Here is a 20,316-nt window from a genome sequence, read left to right as displayed (position 1 = left end):
TGAGCACAACAATTGCCAAGTATCACATTATTCAAGACATTATACCAATTACTACATGTAGCATTCCCCGTTTCCAACCATATAACAATTAACGAAGCAGTTTCACCCTTCGCCATGAAAATTAAAAGCTAAGAACACATGTGTTCATACGAACCAGCGGAGCGTGTCTCTCTCCCAAACAATCATTTATTCAAACAAAAACAAAAACAAAAACATACAAACGCTCCAAGTAAAGTACATAAGATGTGACCGAATAAAAATATAGTTTCAGGGGAGGAACCTGATGGTATTGTCGATGAAGAAGGGGATGCCTTGGGCATCCCCAAGCTTAGACGCTTGAGTCTTCTTAAAATATGTAGGGATGAACCACGGGGGCATCCCTAAGCTTAGAGCTTTCACTCCTCTTGATCATAGTATATCATACTCCTCTCTTGACCCTTGAAAACTTCCTTCACACCAAACTTCAAGCAAACTCATTAGAGGGTTAGTGCATAATCAAAAATTCACATGTTCAGAGGTGACACAATCATTCTTAACACTTCTGGACATTGCACATAACTTCTGAAAGTTAATGGAACAAAGAAACTCATTCAACTTAACAAAAGCGGCAATGCGAAATAAAAGGCAGAATCTGTCAAAAACAGAACAGTCCGTAAAGACGAATTTTAAAATGGCACCAGACTTGCTCAAACGGAAAAACTCAAAACTAATGAAAGTTGCGTACATATCTGAGGATCACGCTCGTAAATTGGCAGATTTTTTCGAATTTTTTACAGAGACCTGTGCCCAGATTCGTGACAGACAGCAATACTGTTTCTGCGCAGCGATCCCAAATATAACATCAACTTTAACATAGAAACTTTACTTGGCACAAAAACATGATAAGGAGAGGTTGCTACAGTAGTAAACAACTTCCAAGACTCAACAAAACAAAAATTGCTGTAGTAAAATAAACACATGGGTTATCTCCCAAGAAGTTCTTTCTTTATAGCCATTAAGATGGGCTCAGCGAGTTTTAATGATACTCTCGCAAGAAATAGTATTTGAAGCAAAAGAGAGCAGCAATAGGCAAATTCAAAACACATTTAAGTCTAACATGCTTCCTATGCATAGGAATCTTGTAAATAAACAAGTTCAAGAAGCATAATGCAACAAGCATAGAAAGATAAAACAAGTGTAGCTTAAAAAAATTCAGCACATAGAGAGGTGTTTTAGTAACATGAAAATTTTTACAACCATATTTTCCCCTCTCATAATAACTTTCAGTAGCAACATGAGCAAACTCAACAATATAACTATCACATAAAGCATTCTTATCATGAGTCTCATGCATAAAATTATTACTCTCCACATAAGCATAATCAAATTTATTAGTTGTAGTGGGAGCAAATTCAACAAAGTCGCTATCATTATTATTCTCATCAAGTGTAGGAGGCATAGTATAATCATAAAATTTACTCTCCATAGTAGGCGGCACCAAAAGACCACTATCATTATAATCATCATAAATAGGAGGCAAAGTATCATCAAAGTAAATTTTCTCCTCAATGCTTAGGGGACTAAAAATATCATGCTCACCAAAACAAGCTTCCCCAAGCTTAGAATTTTCCATAACATTAGCAACAATAGTGTTCAAAGCATTCATATTAATATGTTCCATGGGTTTTTTAATTTTCGCATCAAACCATCCATGTCTTAAATCAGGAAATAGAATAAAAAGGTCATTGTTGTCCATTATGCCTAACTAGTGTAAACAAGAAACCAAATGTCGCAATTGCAGAGTCTAAAGGAAATAGCTTCGAGCACACACACAATGGTGCCAGAAAAGTACTGTTACCTGGAACCGAAGTATGAGTGCCTTTTACCTTTCCTCCCCGGCAACGGCGCCAGAAAAGTACTTGTTGCCGTGGGAGGCAAATTTTCTGTGGTGTAACTTTTCTTCAATTCCTCGGCAACGGCGCCAGAAAAGTGCTTGATGTCTACGGGTGCTTCTATTCTTGTAGACAGTGTTGGGCCTCCAAGAGCAGAGGTTTGTAGAACAGCAGCAAGTTTCCCTTAAGTGGATTACCCAAGGTTTATCGAACTCGGGGAGGAAGAGGTCAAAGATATCCCTCTCATGCAACCCTGCAACCACAAAGCAAGAAGTCTCTTGTGTCCCCAACACACCTAATAGGTGCACTAGTTCGGCGAAGAGATAGTGAAATACAGGTGGTATAAATAAGTATGAGCGGTAGTATGGCGCCGAGAAAATAGCTTGCGGCATGCGGTTGATGGTAGTAATATTGTAGGAAGTAACGCATGCAGTAGTAACGCTGATAAAACATAGTAACAAGCAGCGATAGCAGTATTTAGGAACAAGGCCTAGGGAATAGACTTTCACTAGTGGACACTCTCAACATTGATCACATAACAGAATAGATAAATGCATACTCTACACTCTTTTGTTGGATGATGGACACCACTAACTGTGTAGGATTACACGAACCCTCAATGCCGGAGTTAACAAGCTCCACAGTATTCGATATTCATGTTTAAGTAACCTTAGAGTGCAAGATAGATCAACACAATTACACCAAGAACTAACATAGCATGCACACTGTCACCTTCACGCTTATGTAGGAGGAATAAATCACATCAATACCATCATAGCAATAATTAACTTCATAATCTACAAGAGATCATAATCATAGCCTACGCCAAGTACTCACACGGTGCACACACTGTCACCATTACACACGTGGAGGAGGAATAGAGTACTTTAATAACATCACTAGAGTAGCACATAGATGAATAGTGATACAAAACTCATATGAATCTCAATCATGTAAGGCAGCTCATGAGATCATTGTATTGAAGTACATAGGAGAGAGATTAACCACATAGCTACCGGTACAGCCCCGAGCCTCGATGGAGAACTACTCCCTCCTCATGGGAGCAGCAGCGGTGATGAAGATGGCGGTGGAGATGGCAGCGGTGTCGATGGAGAAGCCTTCCGGGGCACTTCCCCGTCCGGCGAGGGTGCCGGAACAGAGACTCCTGTCCCCCAGATCTTGGCTTCGCGATGGCGGCGGCTCTGGAAGGTTTCGCGTACCGTGGCTTTTTCCGTAAGGGTTTTCGATGCAGGGGCTTTAAATAGGCGAAGAGGCGGCGCAGGAGGGTCGAAGGGGTGCCCACACCATAGGGTGGCGCGGGCCCCCCCTGGCCGCGCCGGCCTGTGGTTTGGTGGGCCTGTGCCCCCCTCTCTGGCGGTTCTCGTGTGTTCTGGATGCTTCCGGGCAAAATAGGAACCTGGGCGGTGATTTCGTCCAATTCCGAGAATATTTCGTTACTAGGATTTCTGAAACCAAAAACAGCAGAAAACAGGAACTGGCACTTCGACATCTTGTTAATAGGTTAGTTCAGAAAATGCATAAATATGACATAAAGTATGCATAAAACATGTAGATATCATCAATAATGTGGCATGGAACATAAGAAATTATCGATACGTTGGAGACGTATCATAGAGCAGCTCTACTATTTCGTCCTCGGCTTGTACACCTTACGTCCTCCGGCGAACGGCCTGGCCCAGAAGGTTTTTGTCGACGACACTACTATATACTATGTATAATAACACCAAGCAACAAAAAAAACCACCGGTCTCGGCTAATACTTGATCGAAGTATAGCCTCGTCTGTCGATCAGGGACAACATGGAGATTGGAGAAAACTTTGGACGGGCTGCAGATCCAATGGGGGCTGGGGTAAAGCTGAAGGATGGAGCCTCAAAGAGAGGAGAGCGCCCGGCCGTTTCCAATCTCGCGTGAGCCGGTGACCAAAGACGACAGTCGGTACGATGCTCCCGTGGTCTGCTTCTTTTCCCTCCCGCTCGTAACCCTCCTCCTCCTATGCAGCCGCATCGTGGCCCTCCGTGATGAGCCGGCCGCCATGGGCTGCGAGAGCATCACCATGTGCAGGGATGCGGTGGGTTAGCTAGCTCTCCGTCGACCGATCGGCTGATCCCCGTCTCATTGCGACGGCCCGAGCGGATCAAGGACGTATGACGGATTCCGCGGGATTGTGATGTGCCGGTAAGATCTAGTCGAAGCTCCGTGGCGTCCGAGCACGGAGACGGCATCCAGCCACGCGGGAGTCTGCCGCCAGCGCCAGTAGCATGACTGCGTCATCTTCCCCTAGCGATGCAGTGCTAGATCATGCTGGCCGTATAGCTATTCGAATCAGGCCGACGATGCCCTCGATCCGCGCGCGGGACCTGTTTGGCTTCCCGATCATGACGGCCAGGCTTCGTTTGATCGTTATTTATAGATGGATCACGGGGAGTCAAAACAGGCAGGGACTCTACGTTTGAACGGGTGACCTCCTCCCGTACGTGGCCAGATCCGATAGATCGTATCTGTGTCCTACCTCTGGGTCTCGTCGGTGCCCTCTAGGAGTCTACCATACACGATACACCTGTTTCCATCTGAGACCTGGCTGGGCCGCGCAAAGCCGAAACGAACGGACGAAGGCCCATGACAAAGCGGGAGAAGACAGAGGTTGCATGTTTTCATACGCCGAATCGTTTTTTAATATGCGGTGGCATATTGCAGTATTATGGGATTAGGTGGGAGGGCAAAACGGTCTAGAAAAAAGCGTTGACGAAACTTTTTGGCAGAAACCTTAGCTCCTTTATTATTAGGTATAGATTAGCACAGGGGTATTTTTGTCTGCGTAGAAAGACTTTGACGGAAAAGGCTAACGGAACAAACGGTGGTGTCACGGGAGGGAAAAAATTTAGACAAGATGTCATATAAGGAAGAAAAAGTTGTCTAGTGTCAAATAAGGAAGGAAAACGCTGGCGTTCCCCCGGGGGAACAACCGCTCCCATCCTCCGCCTCGAGCGATGGACGCGTGTCCCGCGGGCCCCGCACCTTATCTTCTCCCTCACCTCCTTCTCTCCAAATCGCACAACAGAATCGACTTCTCCCCCAAATCGCAATGGAAAGCGCCACTGTGGCTTCGTCCACCCCGCCGCGCTCCCGCCCACCGCTCACCTCCGCACCCGGTGTCCTCCTCTGCCGCCTCGCGCCGCCTCGCGCCTCCTCCACACCGCTCTTTCCGCCGCCGCCCACCGCCGCCGCACAAGCCAAGCGGCTCCACCACAAGCCACACGCTGCCGCCCAAGCCATCTCATCCAAATCCGCTAATGCCCAGCTGCTGCTCCGGCTACTCTTGGCTTCAACCCGCCGCCACCCTCACTGCGGGGACACCCTCCCTCCCGGAAGAGGCAGCGTGTTCCTCCAAGCTCGAGCTCGTTCTCCTCTGCTGCCGCAAAGGGGTGGGGGCTACATCCGCCGCCGCGGTTGCTACATGCGGCCGCCGCAGTTGCTACATCTTGCCGTCGACGTTTGCTACATGCAGCCGCCGCGGTTGCTACATCTCGCTGCCGACGTTGCTACATCCGGTCGCCGCAGTTGCTGCCGGAGGCCGGCCTTGATACAAGGGGTTGTCGGCGGAGGTGGTTGCTACCAGTGGCGTCCGGTCTTGCTACAAAGGGCGGCCGGTCCTGCTACACAGAGCGGGCGGCCTTGCTGCAAGGCGGTTGTCGGCGTCCTCCCCCACTGGCGGAGGAGGTTGCTGCTAGAGCCGACCTTGCTACAAATGGCGGCCAAGGCTTGCTACAAGGACCACAGGGGTGTTGCTGCAATCAGTGGAGGAGGTTGCTACCGGCGGGCGGAGGCGGTTGCCGCCAACAACGGGCGGCGTCGCTACAAAAGGCGTTCGACCTTGCTACAACGGGCGTCTAGAATTGCTGCAAGGGGGCAATCGGCGGCGGTGTGGCGAGCCATGGACAGACATGCCACGATGACGACAAGGTACAAGCGGCAAGAGGACGTGCTACTATCCCTTGCCGGAGGTGCTACAAGCAGCAGCGGTTCTACTGGTAGCGGCGACGATGGTACTGCGAGCGGCGGCAGTCTCATCGGACTTCCGTCCAATTTTACTAGTGCAGCATCAGGTGCTCGATGCGCTCGCGAAGACGATGACTGGATTTTTTTTCCTGCGGGGCATGTGGATGGCGGGGTCCACCCACGTGGTGGAGGTGGAAGAAAAAGTCTCCTGTGCATGTAGTTGATCGGACGAAGGAGCGAGCTTGGTTGACCCGATCGAACGGCTCCCGACCCGGGGGATCGGGGGATTTGATCCCCCGGGGGACGCTCAGTACTGCCCAATAAGGAAACACATTTTAAGGGAGTGTCATATAAGGAATTTTCTCTAAAAAGGGTGAGTATGCACACGGCCCAGTTATTAACACATAAAAACACACTCTTCTTACACAAATGGGCTCCTCTCAGACGGTCCAACTGCGAGTGCCTGTTTCTCCCAAAAAGCAGCAAAACCCATCCTCGGTACAAAACCCTCTTCTCGCCGCCGCCGCCGCCGCCCTTCGCCGGCGAAGTCCGTAGAACCCCGAGATCTCTACAGACCCTTCTCTTCATGGCTTTCCTTCTGCGGCGAGGCGCCGCAGTTGCCGCCCGCTCCCTGCGTGCCGCCGCCGCCTCCTCTGCTTCCACCCCCATCCACCGCCTACAGACCGCTGGATCCCTCGGCGCCGCAAGAGAGCTGCCCACCACGCAGCTTTTCCTCCTCGAGACCCGGAGAGGCTTCGCGAAGGGCAAGAAATCGAGTGAGTTGCCGCACCCGCCCTCCCCAATTCACTTGCTGTTTGCTTGTTCCTTAGATGCTATTTTCTCGATTGCGTAATCCCCCAAATTGGGTTAGTGCGATTACATTGTGGGGGTTGATCATTATATGGATGTAATCCAAGAATTGATTTTTTGTTTGTTTGTTGGTGCTTACCTAGAGAATGATAGTCGAGGTGATACGGTTGAATCCGCCGCTCCTGATATTGGGCCGACTGTCAAATCGGCCGCGACCGCACAAATGGAGACTGCGGTCGTCGCGTTGTCGCGAGAGCTGAGTAAACTGCGGACAGGGAGAGCTTCTCCTGGTATAATTATGATCTGCTGTTATTGTTTCTGTTGGTCCATGCTGTTTTCTTCTACAGATGCTATAACCAACGTCTCTGCAGGTATGCTTGACCACATCATGGTGGAAACTGCAGATGTTAAAGTTGGATTGAATCGTATCGCTGTTGTTTCTGTCCTAGATTCGCATACACTTTCAGTGATGCCCTATGATCCTAGTGTAAGAACCTTTCTTCCCTTGTACATATAGTAATTTTCTTAAGTTGGTACATTTTGATACTCAGTATCACTTTGGTGCTTTCCATATAGGAGCCTTCAATGTCATAGTTTCGTGTAAATGTGTATGATTTATTTGGTCCTAAAACTTAACGAGTGAATTATTTATAACACGCTGTTCACCATGTTAATGAATAGCCAATAGTAGGTCATACCAGATTTAGTTAGCACTTAGCACAGAAAGATAGCAGATGCTATATTCTAGTACTGAAATTCTAAGAGCACTCGTAACGTTATTTAATCCTGTACACTCCAAAGCATGAAAATAATTGGTGTTATTGTGTTACAACATGTAGGACAGCTTAATCAATGATAACTTAAAGCAGAAATGGAAATATGCTCCACTATGTTCCAATATCTAGCAACTGCTATGCTCAAATCCGCTATTTTCGGATGCTACATCAATGAAATGGTAGCCGCTACAGCTATTGCAAGCATTACAATGCTATTTGGTACCTTGCTGTTGAGCACTGAAACTTTCTGCTACTGATTCTAAATAACTGTTGTACAGACAATGAAGTCAATTGAGAATGCAATTGTATCATCTCCATTGGGCATCAATCCAACACCTGATGGCAATAGGATTATTGCACCTATCCCTCCGTAAGCGTTAATGTTGCTGTTGTTGCTTGTGTGCTCAAATTGTTTATCGTAGTTCTGTATTTATCCATAAGTGTTAATGTTTCTGTTATTGCTTATATGCCCCTAATGTTTATTGTAGCTAGCTCTGTACTTATATGCAAGTGATTTAAGAGTTACTTTCTGGGTCAACTACTGTCCACAGACTTGCGATATGTTGCATTCGAATGTTTTATCTTTTTTACTATCTGCACTTCACAGTCTTAAGTTTGTTTTCGTTCTTCTAATTTAATTTTTGTGCATGTGCAGATTGACAAAAGAGACTATGCAGGTAAAGATTAACTAAGCTTTGAACTCATTTTTATTCTTGAAACAACTAAAAAGAAATCTGCTGCCTGAATGTAGGCACTGTGTAAGGTTGTTACTAAATCTGCTGAGGATTTCAAGCAAAGTATTAGAAGAGCACGCCAAAAGGTAATTGTACTTTATTTCTTCAATTAAAATGATTGACGTTGTGAAGCCTTAGTTGGATACTAGGAGTATCGCTGCATTTTCCAGTGAGTCAATCGTCACCGAGTATATATTTTATTTGGAACTTGCATTTATGAAGCAACCTAGAATTTATGAAATTATGATGTAGCTTTCCTGGTACAATATTTGACTATGACTTCTCTCCAAGTGGATAGCGGTTTGTCATCTGTTTAGAGAGAAGGCACTTACACCAAGCTTGATGTTCTATCCTTTGGTCTATTAGTTCAGCTAGACTTAGAAAACAGACAGTATTATGACCTTCATTCCATTTTGATTAGTGGGGGATCTATCTTTCCGTCATGTGCAATATTCAGTAATTTCTGAATATGACTTGTCACTTGTCGCAGCATCTCATCCCTGTTGGCCCAGACTCGGCAATACCTTCGCCGGGATGTTCCCTCGATACGACCTGCAACAGGCTCGTAGCCCGTCGAGTACTTTCCGACGAACAACATCGAAGACGAACCGGCAAGACGCGCACATACAGGCCACAAGCAAGCAGCTTGATCGATTCTGGTGGATTGCAACACACGCACGAATTAGCAAAACTTGACTAGATTGCTTTCCTAGGTAGCACTTCATGCACGCAACGCCAAACACTGGAACGCTATGGATCGCTAGAGGCCCATATCGAGCCTCGTTTTCTTTCTTTTATTTCTCTCTGGGACAAATCGATTACAGTGGTGGTTACACATATATTTATAGCAGCTAATAGCTCCAAGCCTAATTCTTAGGACTCCTACTTTCTGCTGCAATCGGAGATATTTCCAAAAATCATCAGTACTAATTATATCTCTTTAAAACCTTTTAATAATGTAGAGTGAAATGTTTGTACGACTGAAGTACAAGGATTCAGTTTGAAATTTCTCCTTTGCTCGGTCTTCCTATTACATCATGTTCAGCTTATTCTTTCCTTGTTCCTTCGATCTCAATTCATTGCCCTTGTGTTTCTAGGCACTTGATACAATAAAGAAATCTTCATCTAGCATGCCAAAGGACGATATAAAGCGACTAGAGAAGGAAGTGAGTAACTCCACGATGTTCTGAAAGGAATATGTTGCACGGCATTAAATATAATACATGTTGTGTTTCCTCCAGGTGGAAGAAATGACTAAGAAGTTCGTCAAGTCGGCAGAGGATATGTGCAAGGCTAAGGAGAAGGAAATTTCTGGAAGCTGAACCTGTCTTTCTAGCTGTTGTTAATTTCTTTTTGTTTACTTCCCACAACTTTGATGCCAGTGATGTTGAGCCATTGCAGTTCTGCATTCATATCCCAGATAACAAGTTCATTCACGCCATTGTAGTATTAGCAATTCGAAACAATGTGTTAGCCAGCAAGTGTTGGTGATGGAACTTCGATTCTGGTGTAATTTTCATTCAGGGAGTCACGAATTGATGCTGTGAGAATGAGAACTTGTTTGGCAAGTTCATTATAGTTTATTATGGCCATTGTTTACCACAAGTAATCATGTCTTCTTTCTAGCACTTCTGCAAATATATCTGCTGTTGGTTGTCATTACCTACATAATCTCCATGAAAAGTTTGTTTTTCTTTCAGTTTCTGAAGTGGCCACATTCAGAAATGGTTTATAGAGGCGGTAGTGTTATGAAAGTGGTGAACTTCTCAAAGACACTGATATTTCAGAGTGAAAGTCACTAACAAGCTGGCTAAAGCAACTTAGCCAAAAACATCCAGCAAAGCTGTACAAACTCCCAGGCCCTGAACCAAAAACATCATGGCAACTCGGCAAAGTCTTCAAGCTGAAGACCATCACACCAACTCCACTCCACGCATCATCACCCGCTCTACTTCGTCCCCTACACTCTTTACAGGCACGCTCGCTGCAAACTACCAAGCCTAAACAGAGCACAGTCCATCTCCTCTCACTACCTAGCTAGTCTCCACGCTTGCCGAACACCGCCCTCGTCAGCGCTCTGATGCCACGCACCCACAGCTCCGCTGCCTCCTCACCGCCCTGGCAAACGAAGTGCAGCTCCTTCCCAGTCGCCGTCACCACGCGGAACAGCCCCGGCGCGTACGCGTCGTCGCCTCGACGGCCCTTCCTCTGCCGGTACCGCTGGAACGCCGAGCTGCCCCCGACCTCGGCCTCTACGCACATCACGTTGCGGCGGCTCGACCCGCCCCACCGGAGCACGCCGGCAGCGGCGACCATCCTCAGCGACTTGCCGTGCGGCCTCCCGCGCCCGCCCTTGGTGTGCTTCACGACGTGCGCGCCCTGGAGAACGAGCTGCCGGCCCAGCTCGTCCATGATCACGTCCTCGGCCTTGTTGAACGACGCAGTGGCCAGCGCGGACCGCGCGAGGGAGAGCGCCGTCTCGCCGTGCGGGGTCACGATGTCGCACCGGGCGCCGTGGGAGATCAGCAGCTCGCACACGGCCGCGTGGCCTTCCCTGGCGGCCAGCATCAGCGGGGTGTATCCGTCGCCGTCCGGGACGTTGACATCGTAGCCCGTGCTTGCCAGGTGACGCACCGCTGCGGCGTCGCCGCGCCGGGACGCGCAGTGCAGCGCGTAGAAGCCACCGGCGGGCATGCCCTTCTCCATCGCGAACTCGAGCATCACCTGCTCGAACAGGTCCCTCTTCTTGCTCTGCTGCGCGAGCCCGATGGCCGTCTCGCCACGCTTGTTGCTCAGTTTGACGTTGGCACCGGCGAAGACGAGGGCACGGAAGGCGTCCACGTTGCCCTCCTTGGCGGCGGCCATTATGGGCGAGCACCCGTCCGTGTCCTGCTCGTCCACGTCCACGCCTGGCTGAGCGAGCAGCACCTCCAACGCAGCCGCATCGCCGCAGCGCGCCACGAACATCATTGGTGAGAAGATGCTCCTGTCGCTGGACACGGGGATGGTCCCTGACCAGATTGCGCCAAGAACCGCGCGTTCCAAGCCTGCCTTCCAGCCACCAGAACAGGCGACGGTGGCCGCGGAGTCGCCGGCCGAGTTCAGCAGCGCAACGTCTGCTCCAGCCGAAACGAGAACCCTGAGGCAGTCCTCGTGCCTGTGGCGCGCGGCCAAGATGGCAGCGACATCGCCACCTTCCGCCCTCGCGTTGACGTCGCAGCCCTTGTCCATGAGCGTCTGCAATATCTCCGGCTGGCCGAGGCGTGCGGCCATGTGAACCGGCCTAAGCCTGGTGCTCCGGGACGTCTTGACCGGAGCTTCGCAGTCCGCACCACACGCCAGCAGCGTCTCGACGGCGCCGACGCTGCCGCAGAGGACGGCGTGGTGGAGCAGCGTACGGCCATGGTGCGTGGCGCCCAGCGAGTACGCGTTCTGCAGGAGCATGCGCAGAATGGAACCCGTGGACTCGTAGTACTCCACAGCGCACCAGGCTGCATCGTAGGGCTCCGCAAGGCCGGCGCCTACGCGCAGCTCCTCGCCGGTGGCCGCGTCCCACGACCAAGCTCCCAGTCTCACCCTGGTGTCCCTCTTCACACCAGCCTAGAAAAGTGGCACAACGTGGTGTCAAGAGCTTGGGTTGCTGAAGCAATGTGTATGTATGGCTGTTTGTGTGCAATGTAACGCAGCATACCTGAAGTAGCTGACGAACAACGGCGACTTGCCGGCTCACGATCGCCGCGAAAAGCGCTGTGCAGTCGACATTGAGATGCAGCGACGGCTTCAGCGAACGCAAAAGCACCCGGGAGGTCGCGTTTGGATCGGCACCACACTGCAAAACAGAGAATCAGATGAATTTAGCTGCTGCCTAGGAATTTGGAGGTCTAACCTGCAACTCTTGTTGAAATTAGATAGAATTTAAAAAATTCCAAGTTCCAATTATCTTAAAAATAATGATTGACAAGAGGTTTGTAAAAATGGCAAAAAAATTTGGGTAAGATCCGCCGAAGCGGGTAGCCTTAACCGCAATGTGCTAGAGGAAAGTCCGAAGACCATTCCCGTCCCTGTCAGGGGAGATGCCAACCGTCTCTCCTTTTTACGAACACGAAGCGAGTGGTGCCCGCGCTGCTTATAAACCGGTTGCACTTTGTCTCAAGTAGCGAGGTGGGACTAAAAGGAAGCTCTCGACCGCCCCACGCCCCACATGTGCTCGCGCGGCTCCCAACGGCCCAGCCCCAAAGCCCAACAAACACCTTATCCAGAAACCATGAGAAACTAGATTCTGCCGCCAGTGGCAGCCCAGGCCCATACTTTCTCCACAGAAATTTGTACTAAACAGTTTTTTCCTTGACGATAATATTGAGTCGTTGACATACCTTGACGAGCGTGTCAACCACGTCGACAAAGCCGCGAGTGGCGGCGGAGACGAGCGCCTGAACGGCGATGCGCGGGCGGACAAGGTCGGAGCGCATGAAGATGGCCGCCAGGGCTGCCTGCCCCTGCAGCGCCGCCTCTAAGATGGCCTCCTCGCATGCCGGCTGCGACGCGCCGGCGCGCACCAGCAGCTCCGCCACCTCCGCGTGCCCCTCCCTCGCCGCGGCCGTCGTCGGGTACCCGCGGAACACCTTGCCGTTCACGTCCGCCCCCTTTGCCTGCAAGCAGCAAAATGATCAATCAGAAAACGTGGAAACAAATGTCTAATGAAATTGATGATCTTATCATGATGGAGCTAAAAACTGTCGATAACGGGCACATGAATTCAAGAAAAAAAGATGCGCATCCGGTCTAATTTCGCTTTCACCGCACAGTGGTTAGAAGGTACGATGGACCAGCGTAGAACAGGGCAGGAACGATGACCATCGTCCATCGGGAATCGGAACACCATAGCTGGCCTGGCCGAGCAGGGGACGTCGCTGTTTTACTACTATGTCTGGTCGCGTCGGTGATCGATGCCTGCGTGCGACACCATTGGACTGGGCAGGCCGGTGGCACTGTGCCCGGACTCATTTATGCAAGAGACAGAAGGGGGCCTCCTACTGGCAAGAGGGAATCTGGTCAACATTCTGCAGGCGATGGCCATGGCGTCGCTATCCATCGAGATATGAAATCTTTTATGTCTGTGCCTTGGCTTCATCTCAGCGTCAGCTCAATGTTTGCAGCATTGTAGCAATCGCGCGCAACGCTGCAGCATGTAGCAGTAGCTTTCAAGATGACCACACCTGCTGGAAAATACCAGGCATTTTCGTTACTTTCTGTCAAAGATTTCAGCTTGCACATTTGGTCCGGTAGTGGTTCACCGTTTCTTTACCGTGTGTTTCTACAAATCGAACAAAATGAATGCATGAACAATGGTGCCGTGCAGCTAGTACGGTGCCATCAAAATCACATCAGCCCCGTATGTACTCTTCAGTTTAACCATCCCTTCGCACGCCAAGATATATGCACCAGGAACTCGCCATTTTCCGCCATTGGCATATCGCACCGACGTAAATACATTGCACAGCTGTGCACTGAGGCGACGTGATGTTCTAAACAGTAGATGGTCTCCCCATGTCTCATCAATTATCCTACTGGGGAGCCAGTGCCGCGCACAGTGGAAAGCCACACGCACCAGGAAGTAGGAGGAGGCAGACGCCGAGCGCGCGGCAATGGCACGGAAAGGACAGGGGAAGGACGGTGCCGGGCCGAGGCTGTGCATGGGCGCCATTGCGCCAAGCGCCTGTAGCTGGTTCGCCGAGCTGCAGGGTGTACAGCTGGGCGGTGGCAGAGGGGGCAGGCAGGTCGTGGGCTACGAGACAAGGAAGACGACAGGATAGTACGTGGGTGAGCTCCGTACCAGTAGCCCAACGCTACCTCCCTCCTGAGGTGGCAATGCAGACGCGGCGCGATGCGATCACGCATGTGAATGTGATGCAAATGCACGGGGACAGGTCTCTGCAGGTGACACATGCGTTTAGCGCCTTCAATGGCGAGGCCCTCGGCGCTGCCTAGTTGTGCTTGCCGGCTACTCGGGGCTGGGGGAGGCGGTTTCACGGTGTGAAGAAAATTAACTTGTGTAGATGGCAGATGCATATCTCATGCTCCTCCGAGCATGAAACCGGCAACCGTGGCCATTGCAGGCAGAAGCAATGATGGCCCGGAGGAGGTTCTCCCTTTGTATGACTGGTTACACGGTATGGTTATCGTTTTGGGGCAAGCTGAGATGGTGCAAAAGGTAGAGCACGCACGGACGCATCCCCGTTCCATGCTAGCCTGCCAAACGGAGAGCTCCGAGCAGGCTAGATGCTGGAATGCCCGTTCCGGGACAAGGGCCACAGCCATGGGGGCGATGGCATTCATTGCCCTCTGGCAGAGATCAAGGTACATGCGCCGTGCGGTTTGCCTGCGGGGCAAAAATTGCTTGACCCGGTGCATGCTCGGCCCCGGCCCATGGCCTGCGCAACCTACTCCCCTCCTGCCGCGGCCACTTCCATTCAATGGCATGGCGCGTCGGCCGCCCCATCACACCGGCGGATCACCCGGACTGCCTGCACGTCTGCACGCCACCATGCCGCAGCGCAGGTCCCCACGGTTACTTCCTAGTAGAAGTGTAGAACGATGTAACTTTGACACGTGATGCCGGTAAGCCGTTGGCGTTGTGATTAGGCCCAGGTGGCAACCAAATGCCAAGCCAAAAGTACCAGAAGGATCCACAAAATCTGAGGATTACTGGGGTATACACTACACTACAAAACAACACGGACGTAGGATGGACACGACTCATGTGGTCTGGAAGATCGAAGAGGGGACGGGGCGACCCTAAGGAGAGGAGGTCACGTGATCTTTAACCCCGACCGCGCTCACGAGGGGAATATATTGGGCTCGGCCAAAGCGTTGAGCTGTGCCTGTTACTAGTGCTTGGTTAGTGTACACCTTAATTAGTGCAGTGTACTACCAGTGCTTTCTACAGATTCATTATGTTATGGGCAGCAGTAAACAAACCAAGGGCTGGGTCAGGGTTAAAGTCAAACCCATCTACCCTTGTCCCCCTCTAAAATACTCCATTCTCACTTGTACGTAGTACTATATACTACTCCTAGGTTGCATCAGCGTGAGCTATCACAAGACCTTGCTGGAGTAGAAGCTAGTACAGCTACCAGCGCACCACTTTTTACTGCCGAACAGTAGTAGTAATACTGGAAGATACTTTTGAGGCGCAATGCACTGTTGTACTCTAATTAACATGCCCGTATGTATGTACAATACTAGTAGTAAGTATGTACGCTGTACACAGTACAGGCCTTACACGTATGTCCAGGACAGTGAAGGCGTGTCCAAGAAGCTTCCCAGCGTAAGCTCTCCATTACCGCACGATTTTCTATCGTGGCTAGGGAACAAAAATCTGTCCGTACGTACGCGCATTAAAGAGGAGCTGCAAACGCAAACGCAAACGAAAACGCAAAGCGTGGTCCCCGTTGCAGCCATGCGGGGCTGGTACTTGGCAGCCCCTCTTCCAGAAACCGATTTGCGAGGAAACGGGTGTTCCTCGAGTGAAGGCTGGTGAGGGGACACATGATTGGGTTCCGAACTGTATGGCAAATATCTCATCATGGCCGACGTCCTTGCGTCTAATCCTTGTGTTATGGAGAAGGACAGGAGGTGGCCGTAGGGAGTGATTAGCGCGCCGGAGGGGCCGGCCAAGTGCGTATTCAGAGGGGAGGATTGGCATGCGTTCCCCACTTTTTAACATATCTAAATGAGGACAGGATTTGTCCAACGCGTGCTTTTGTACAGTACACTTAACTATGATGGGCACGAGGAATGGTACTTCTCGTTTCGCAGGGAAGTAGATAACCATCTTCTATCTACTACCAGGGACTAGAGATGAGATACATACGCGCTGTGTACTTTCAGAGTTGGCAGCGCCCGCTGAGACAGTTCGAAAATGTTGTGGAAAATCTGCACTAGCTCGGTAAAGGTAAAGCGACGGCTACGGCAAGAAATGGAGCTATGGCTATGCCTAAGCCCTATAGCGGTTCAAATTTGAAGCAGCGCCAGCGCTCAATGCTTCCCCAAATCGGTACAAATTGTCAACGGAAAAAAGTTCAGGCTGAGCTCAAATTCATGGCTCAACGCGGAGCAAAAACACGGCGAAAAGCAGAGCCATGCTTTCCAAACCGACCAGCGAACGGCAGCATCGGACACTCCATACACGCGAAAACAGAGCAGAGTAACAGAGCTGAGGGCACTCACGAGCAGCGCGCGGACGAGCGCGACGTCCCCGTTGCCGGCGGCGAGGAAGAGGGGGGACACGTCGGCGCGGATCTCCTCGCGCGAGGCGCGCAGCTCGGCGGCGGCGCCCTCCCGCAGCGCAGCCTCGGCCACGCGCCGCGCGTCCAGCCACACCACCCCGGCGTAGTTCACGTCCGCGCGCCCGGACGCCAGCAGCTCCCCGGCCTCCCGCGCGTCGCCGCGCGCAACGGCCTCCACGAGCCGCTGCGACGCGCCGCCCGCGTCGCCAAGCTCCTCCGCCACCGGCCACACCTGCCGGCCGCCGGCGATCGCCGCCGGGCGCAGCAGCACCGCCATTCCGGAAGCTTCGATCTCCTCACGTGACGGCGGCGGCGTTCCCCCGCGTATCGGGCTTCGATCTCTCCTTGTGTCTCTGCGTTTGGGTGGGGTGGTGGTGACTTGAAACGGGAGGGCGCGCCGGCAGCTCGGCAAGGCGTGATTTATAGCGGCAGCTCGGCACGGGCGGTGAATGCGGGTAAAGTTACAGCGCGGTAAACTGGTGTGTGGGGCCTGCGTGTAAGCCTAACGCTCGGCTTATGCCGGTGCGGTGGAGCCGTGAGCCCCGCTGCCCGACGAGCTGTATGGTGGGTGTGAGCCGCCATGAATTCTGCAGGCTCGTCGTGCGGCTTGATTCCGGCTTCGGCTCGGCAGCCACTTTGCCTCTTCTTTCCTTACCGACTGGCTCGATTCTTTTACGACCGTGGGTATATGTTTCATTGCATCACAGAAAATGAAACGTACGTTTTGAAGATATTGACAGGAAACTCTATGAAAATGAAGCGAAATTAATTCTTAGGATTCTAGATCTGGTTTCTTGTGGAGTCGGCAGAAAGACAAGAAAAAATATCACTTGGTGAAATGGAAAACGGTTTGTTTACCAAAGGACCAAGGGGTTTAGGGGTGATTGACCTGGAAGTCATGAATATTGCTTTGTTATCGAAGTGGTCAATATTCATAAGAAAGGACAGTGGCAAACAATGTTACGAAACAAATATTTTTTTGGTAAAGGACAGATCACTTGATGAAATGGAAAACGGTTTGTTTACCAAAGGACAAAGGGGTTTAGGTGTGGAAACTTTTCAATGAGAAAGGACAGTGGCAGACAATGTTACAAAACAAATATTTGAGGAATTCCACTTTGTGCCAATGTGTTCAGAAGAGTGGAGATTCCCACTTCTGGCAAGGGCTCATGGGAGTGAAACCTTTGTTCTTATCTTGTTGTAGATTTGAAGTCGGAGATGGAGCGAAAACACGATTCTAGGAGGATAGGTGGGTCACTGATGATTGCGTTGCCACACAATTCCCCCGAATATACTCCATCTCGTATGAACATAACATAACTGTGAAAAAGGCTTTTGCCCTCGGCTTGAGATCCTTGACTTTCAGGAGAACTCTAGTTGGGGAAAGACTCACAGAATGGAAAAAAAATCCTTGAGAAATGTACAAAGATTTCTCTGACAATGGAGGAAGACAAACTAATTTGATTGTTGTCCTCCTCTAAATTTTTTTCTGTGAAATCTTTGTACGTTGCTATGCAAAACTATGGAGCAGTGCCTTTCAATTTTATGTGGAATATCAAAATTCCAGTTTGGGTTAAAAATTTCCTGGTTGATCCTGAAAAAGAGTATTCTGACTAGGGATATTTTGTTGAAAAGAGGTGGCAACTGTACTAAAACTTGCTTGTTTTGCGGACAGGATGAAAGCAATAACCTGTCGTCGTGGTGAACAAACAGATGCCATAGGATGGCTTATGTTGGGGCCGAATGGACGCTAGAGGATTTGGGGGAGGGTTTGTGATTAGATGGGATGAACTTCCGGATGGTTTCCTCAAGAACTTGACCAATGCCAGAGGTTGGAGAAGAAAGACACAAGGAAGAACTCGCTCTAGATCACCTTCTTTATTGATCTCCACAGGTTACATGTTTGTGCTTACAGGTTCTCCCTATCTTCGTATCGCGCGTCGTCCCCGTGAAGGAGGCTGCCCCCTCTCCTTATATAGGGGAGAGGGTGGCTTACAGGGCAAGAAACCCTAATGGCATCTTTGACTAGACAAACTACTTTACAAAGATACTTTATAAAGATACTTTAATCATAGATGACGTCGGGGTCTTCTTTAAACAGGGAGGTCGACGTCTTGCCGCTTCTTTGACCGTCATCCTCCTCCTTGTCGTCATGCCTTCGTTTAAAGCCGCTTTGCTTAGCTCATCGTTGTCCTCTAGCTCTGGAGAGAATCTTTGACCGGTCCTACCGGCATGCTCTTCCTTCCGGTGTCCCGGTATCTTTTCTATCCGGTTCCGGTATACCCCTCTTGGGGATACCGGCCCAGCTTTACTTAGTCAAACTCTTATCTTTGTGCTCCGGTATGAATATTAAACCGGTATCTTGATGGTTAAGACCATCCGGTTTGGCATGCCTTTGGCATACCGGGGGTCATCCCCCCAACATTAGTCCCCGAAGCTGGTATAGTCTGGCGGATTCTATCCGACAAACCATGCCAGGTTCTCATGTCCTTGGATACCGGTTTAATTTATCCGGCGCTCAGCTTAGCTCCGGCATCTTTGCCCGGACTCACGTTCTCTCTCTTTGCAAGGCATTTTTTGGTATCTTACCCTCCGGCATCTTTGTCATTAAACACTTCCTTGGCGAAGTCGAGAATATATCGGGTCCCGCGCCTGTCAATGACATGCGCACTGTGACTGACGCGCCAGTGTCAGGGGTCACTTCCCTTCGGCTTCTGCGCGCGTATTAACTGCTCCACAGCGGATCCCAACCACTTCTCCGGATCCGTGTGTCCCTCCCTGTGGCTTTTTGCTGTTGCGCGTGTATCGTCGCACCACGTGGCGGCCCGTGGAGCGAACCGTCGCGGCCCACGGCTCGAACCGCCGCGGTCCAGCGGTTTCTGGCCCACTTCTCTCTCTTCCTTATAAGGAAAAACCGCCCCTTCTCCTTCCTTTTCTCGCATTCCCCAGTTCCTCGCGCACAAGTGCTTCCTTGCTCTTGCATCTCCGCCAGTTCGTTCGCTGCTCGAGCTCCGCCGCCCAGCAAATCCACGCCAGTGCTTCGCCGGACGTCGCCGGACTTCACCGCACGAAGGACCTCTGCGGTACTGCTTCTGCGGCTGCGACATTGGCGCCTCCTTAAGCTCGTTTCCACCTCGCCGTCGACAGACTCCCTCGCCCACAGCAAGCTCGCCAAACCACCGGCGAACTTCCTCCTCTGCGACTTCGCCGCCCCAGGTTAGGCCCAATCTAGGTTTACCCCCCTTTTGCTTGTTCTTCAGATCTCAACTTGGTAGCGTATTTACTTCTTCTTTTTCTTTGCTTTTTCTCCCCTTCGTAGATCTTCACGCGGGGGTATATTGTGGGATTCTTGTTTCTCTGCTCCGAAATTCATGTCTAGTGAAGAATCTTCTTCTGCCTCCTCTTCTACCTCTTCGTCCGCTAGCCAACCTAGCCAATCTTCCGACGGATTAACCGCCGACCTTGTCCAGATGGACGTCGATTTCGGTAGCAGCCAAGAAGCCGGTAGCTCTAGCCAAGCTTCTGGTGCAGATCCTACCGGTATCACTCGCGGGGCCTGGATGGGCTCCAACGTTAGTGAGTACGAGATTGGCTGGCTTTACCGGTCCAGGAGGATTCCGGAAGGGGTAACCTGCCGGCTTCCTGGCGACGAGATTGAACCGGTGCTCCAACCCGGTGAACGCGTTGTCTTTCTTGCTCACTTCGAGCGTGGCTTCGGCCTCCCTGTCTCTTCTTTTTTCCGGAGTTTTCTCGATTTTTACAAACTCCAACCTCACCATCTTCCCGGCAACGCCATCTTCTACCTCTCATGCTATGCG

The 20,316-nt window shown here is 50.7% G+C and overlaps 2 protein-coding genes and 1 non-coding gene across 3 annotated transcripts; 1 reads left to right on the top strand and 2 right to left on the bottom strand.

Moving 5' to 3' along the window:
* Positions 1 to 6,461: 6,461 nt before the first annotated feature.
* LOC124677039 (ribosome-recycling factor-like) lies at positions 6,462 to 9,532 on the top strand. Its single transcript, XM_047213039.1, has 8 exons — positions 6,462 to 6,666; positions 6,844 to 6,990; positions 7,072 to 7,187; positions 7,755 to 7,846; positions 8,132 to 8,153; positions 8,228 to 8,296; positions 9,308 to 9,376; positions 9,452 to 9,532. Exons 1-8 carry the CDS (start codon positions 6,477 to 6,479, stop codon positions 9,530 to 9,532), a joined length of 786 nt encoding a protein of 261 aa, XP_047068995.1. The 5' UTR covers positions 6,462 to 6,476.
* A 441-nt stretch (positions 9,533 to 9,973) lies between these two features.
* LOC124677038 (ankyrin-2-like) lies at positions 9,974 to 16,775 on the bottom strand. Its single transcript, XM_047213038.1, has 4 exons — positions 16,440 to 16,775; positions 12,584 to 12,859; positions 11,902 to 12,039; positions 9,974 to 11,810 (listed from the first exon to the last, which is right to left on the bottom strand). Exons 1-4 carry the CDS (start codon positions 16,773 to 16,775, stop codon positions 10,248 to 10,250), a joined length of 2,313 nt encoding a protein of 770 aa, XP_047068994.1. The 3' UTR covers positions 9,974 to 10,247.
* Positions 12,190 to 12,313, bottom strand: LOC124679974. Its single transcript, XR_006995382.1, has one exon. It is a non-coding gene; the product is annotated as a U6atac minor spliceosomal RNA (small nuclear RNA).
* Positions 16,776 to 20,316: the final 3,541 nt, after the last annotated feature.

The sequence above is a fragment of the Lolium rigidum genome, chromosome 7 (assembly GCF_022539505.1).
Source record: "Lolium rigidum isolate FL_2022 chromosome 7, APGP_CSIRO_Lrig_0.1, whole genome shotgun sequence".
Lineage (NCBI taxonomy): Eukaryota > Viridiplantae > Streptophyta > Magnoliopsida > Poales > Poaceae > Lolium > Lolium rigidum.
Note: the sequence above shows the minus strand (reverse complement) of the source record. Positions and strands in the feature narration are given on the sequence as shown.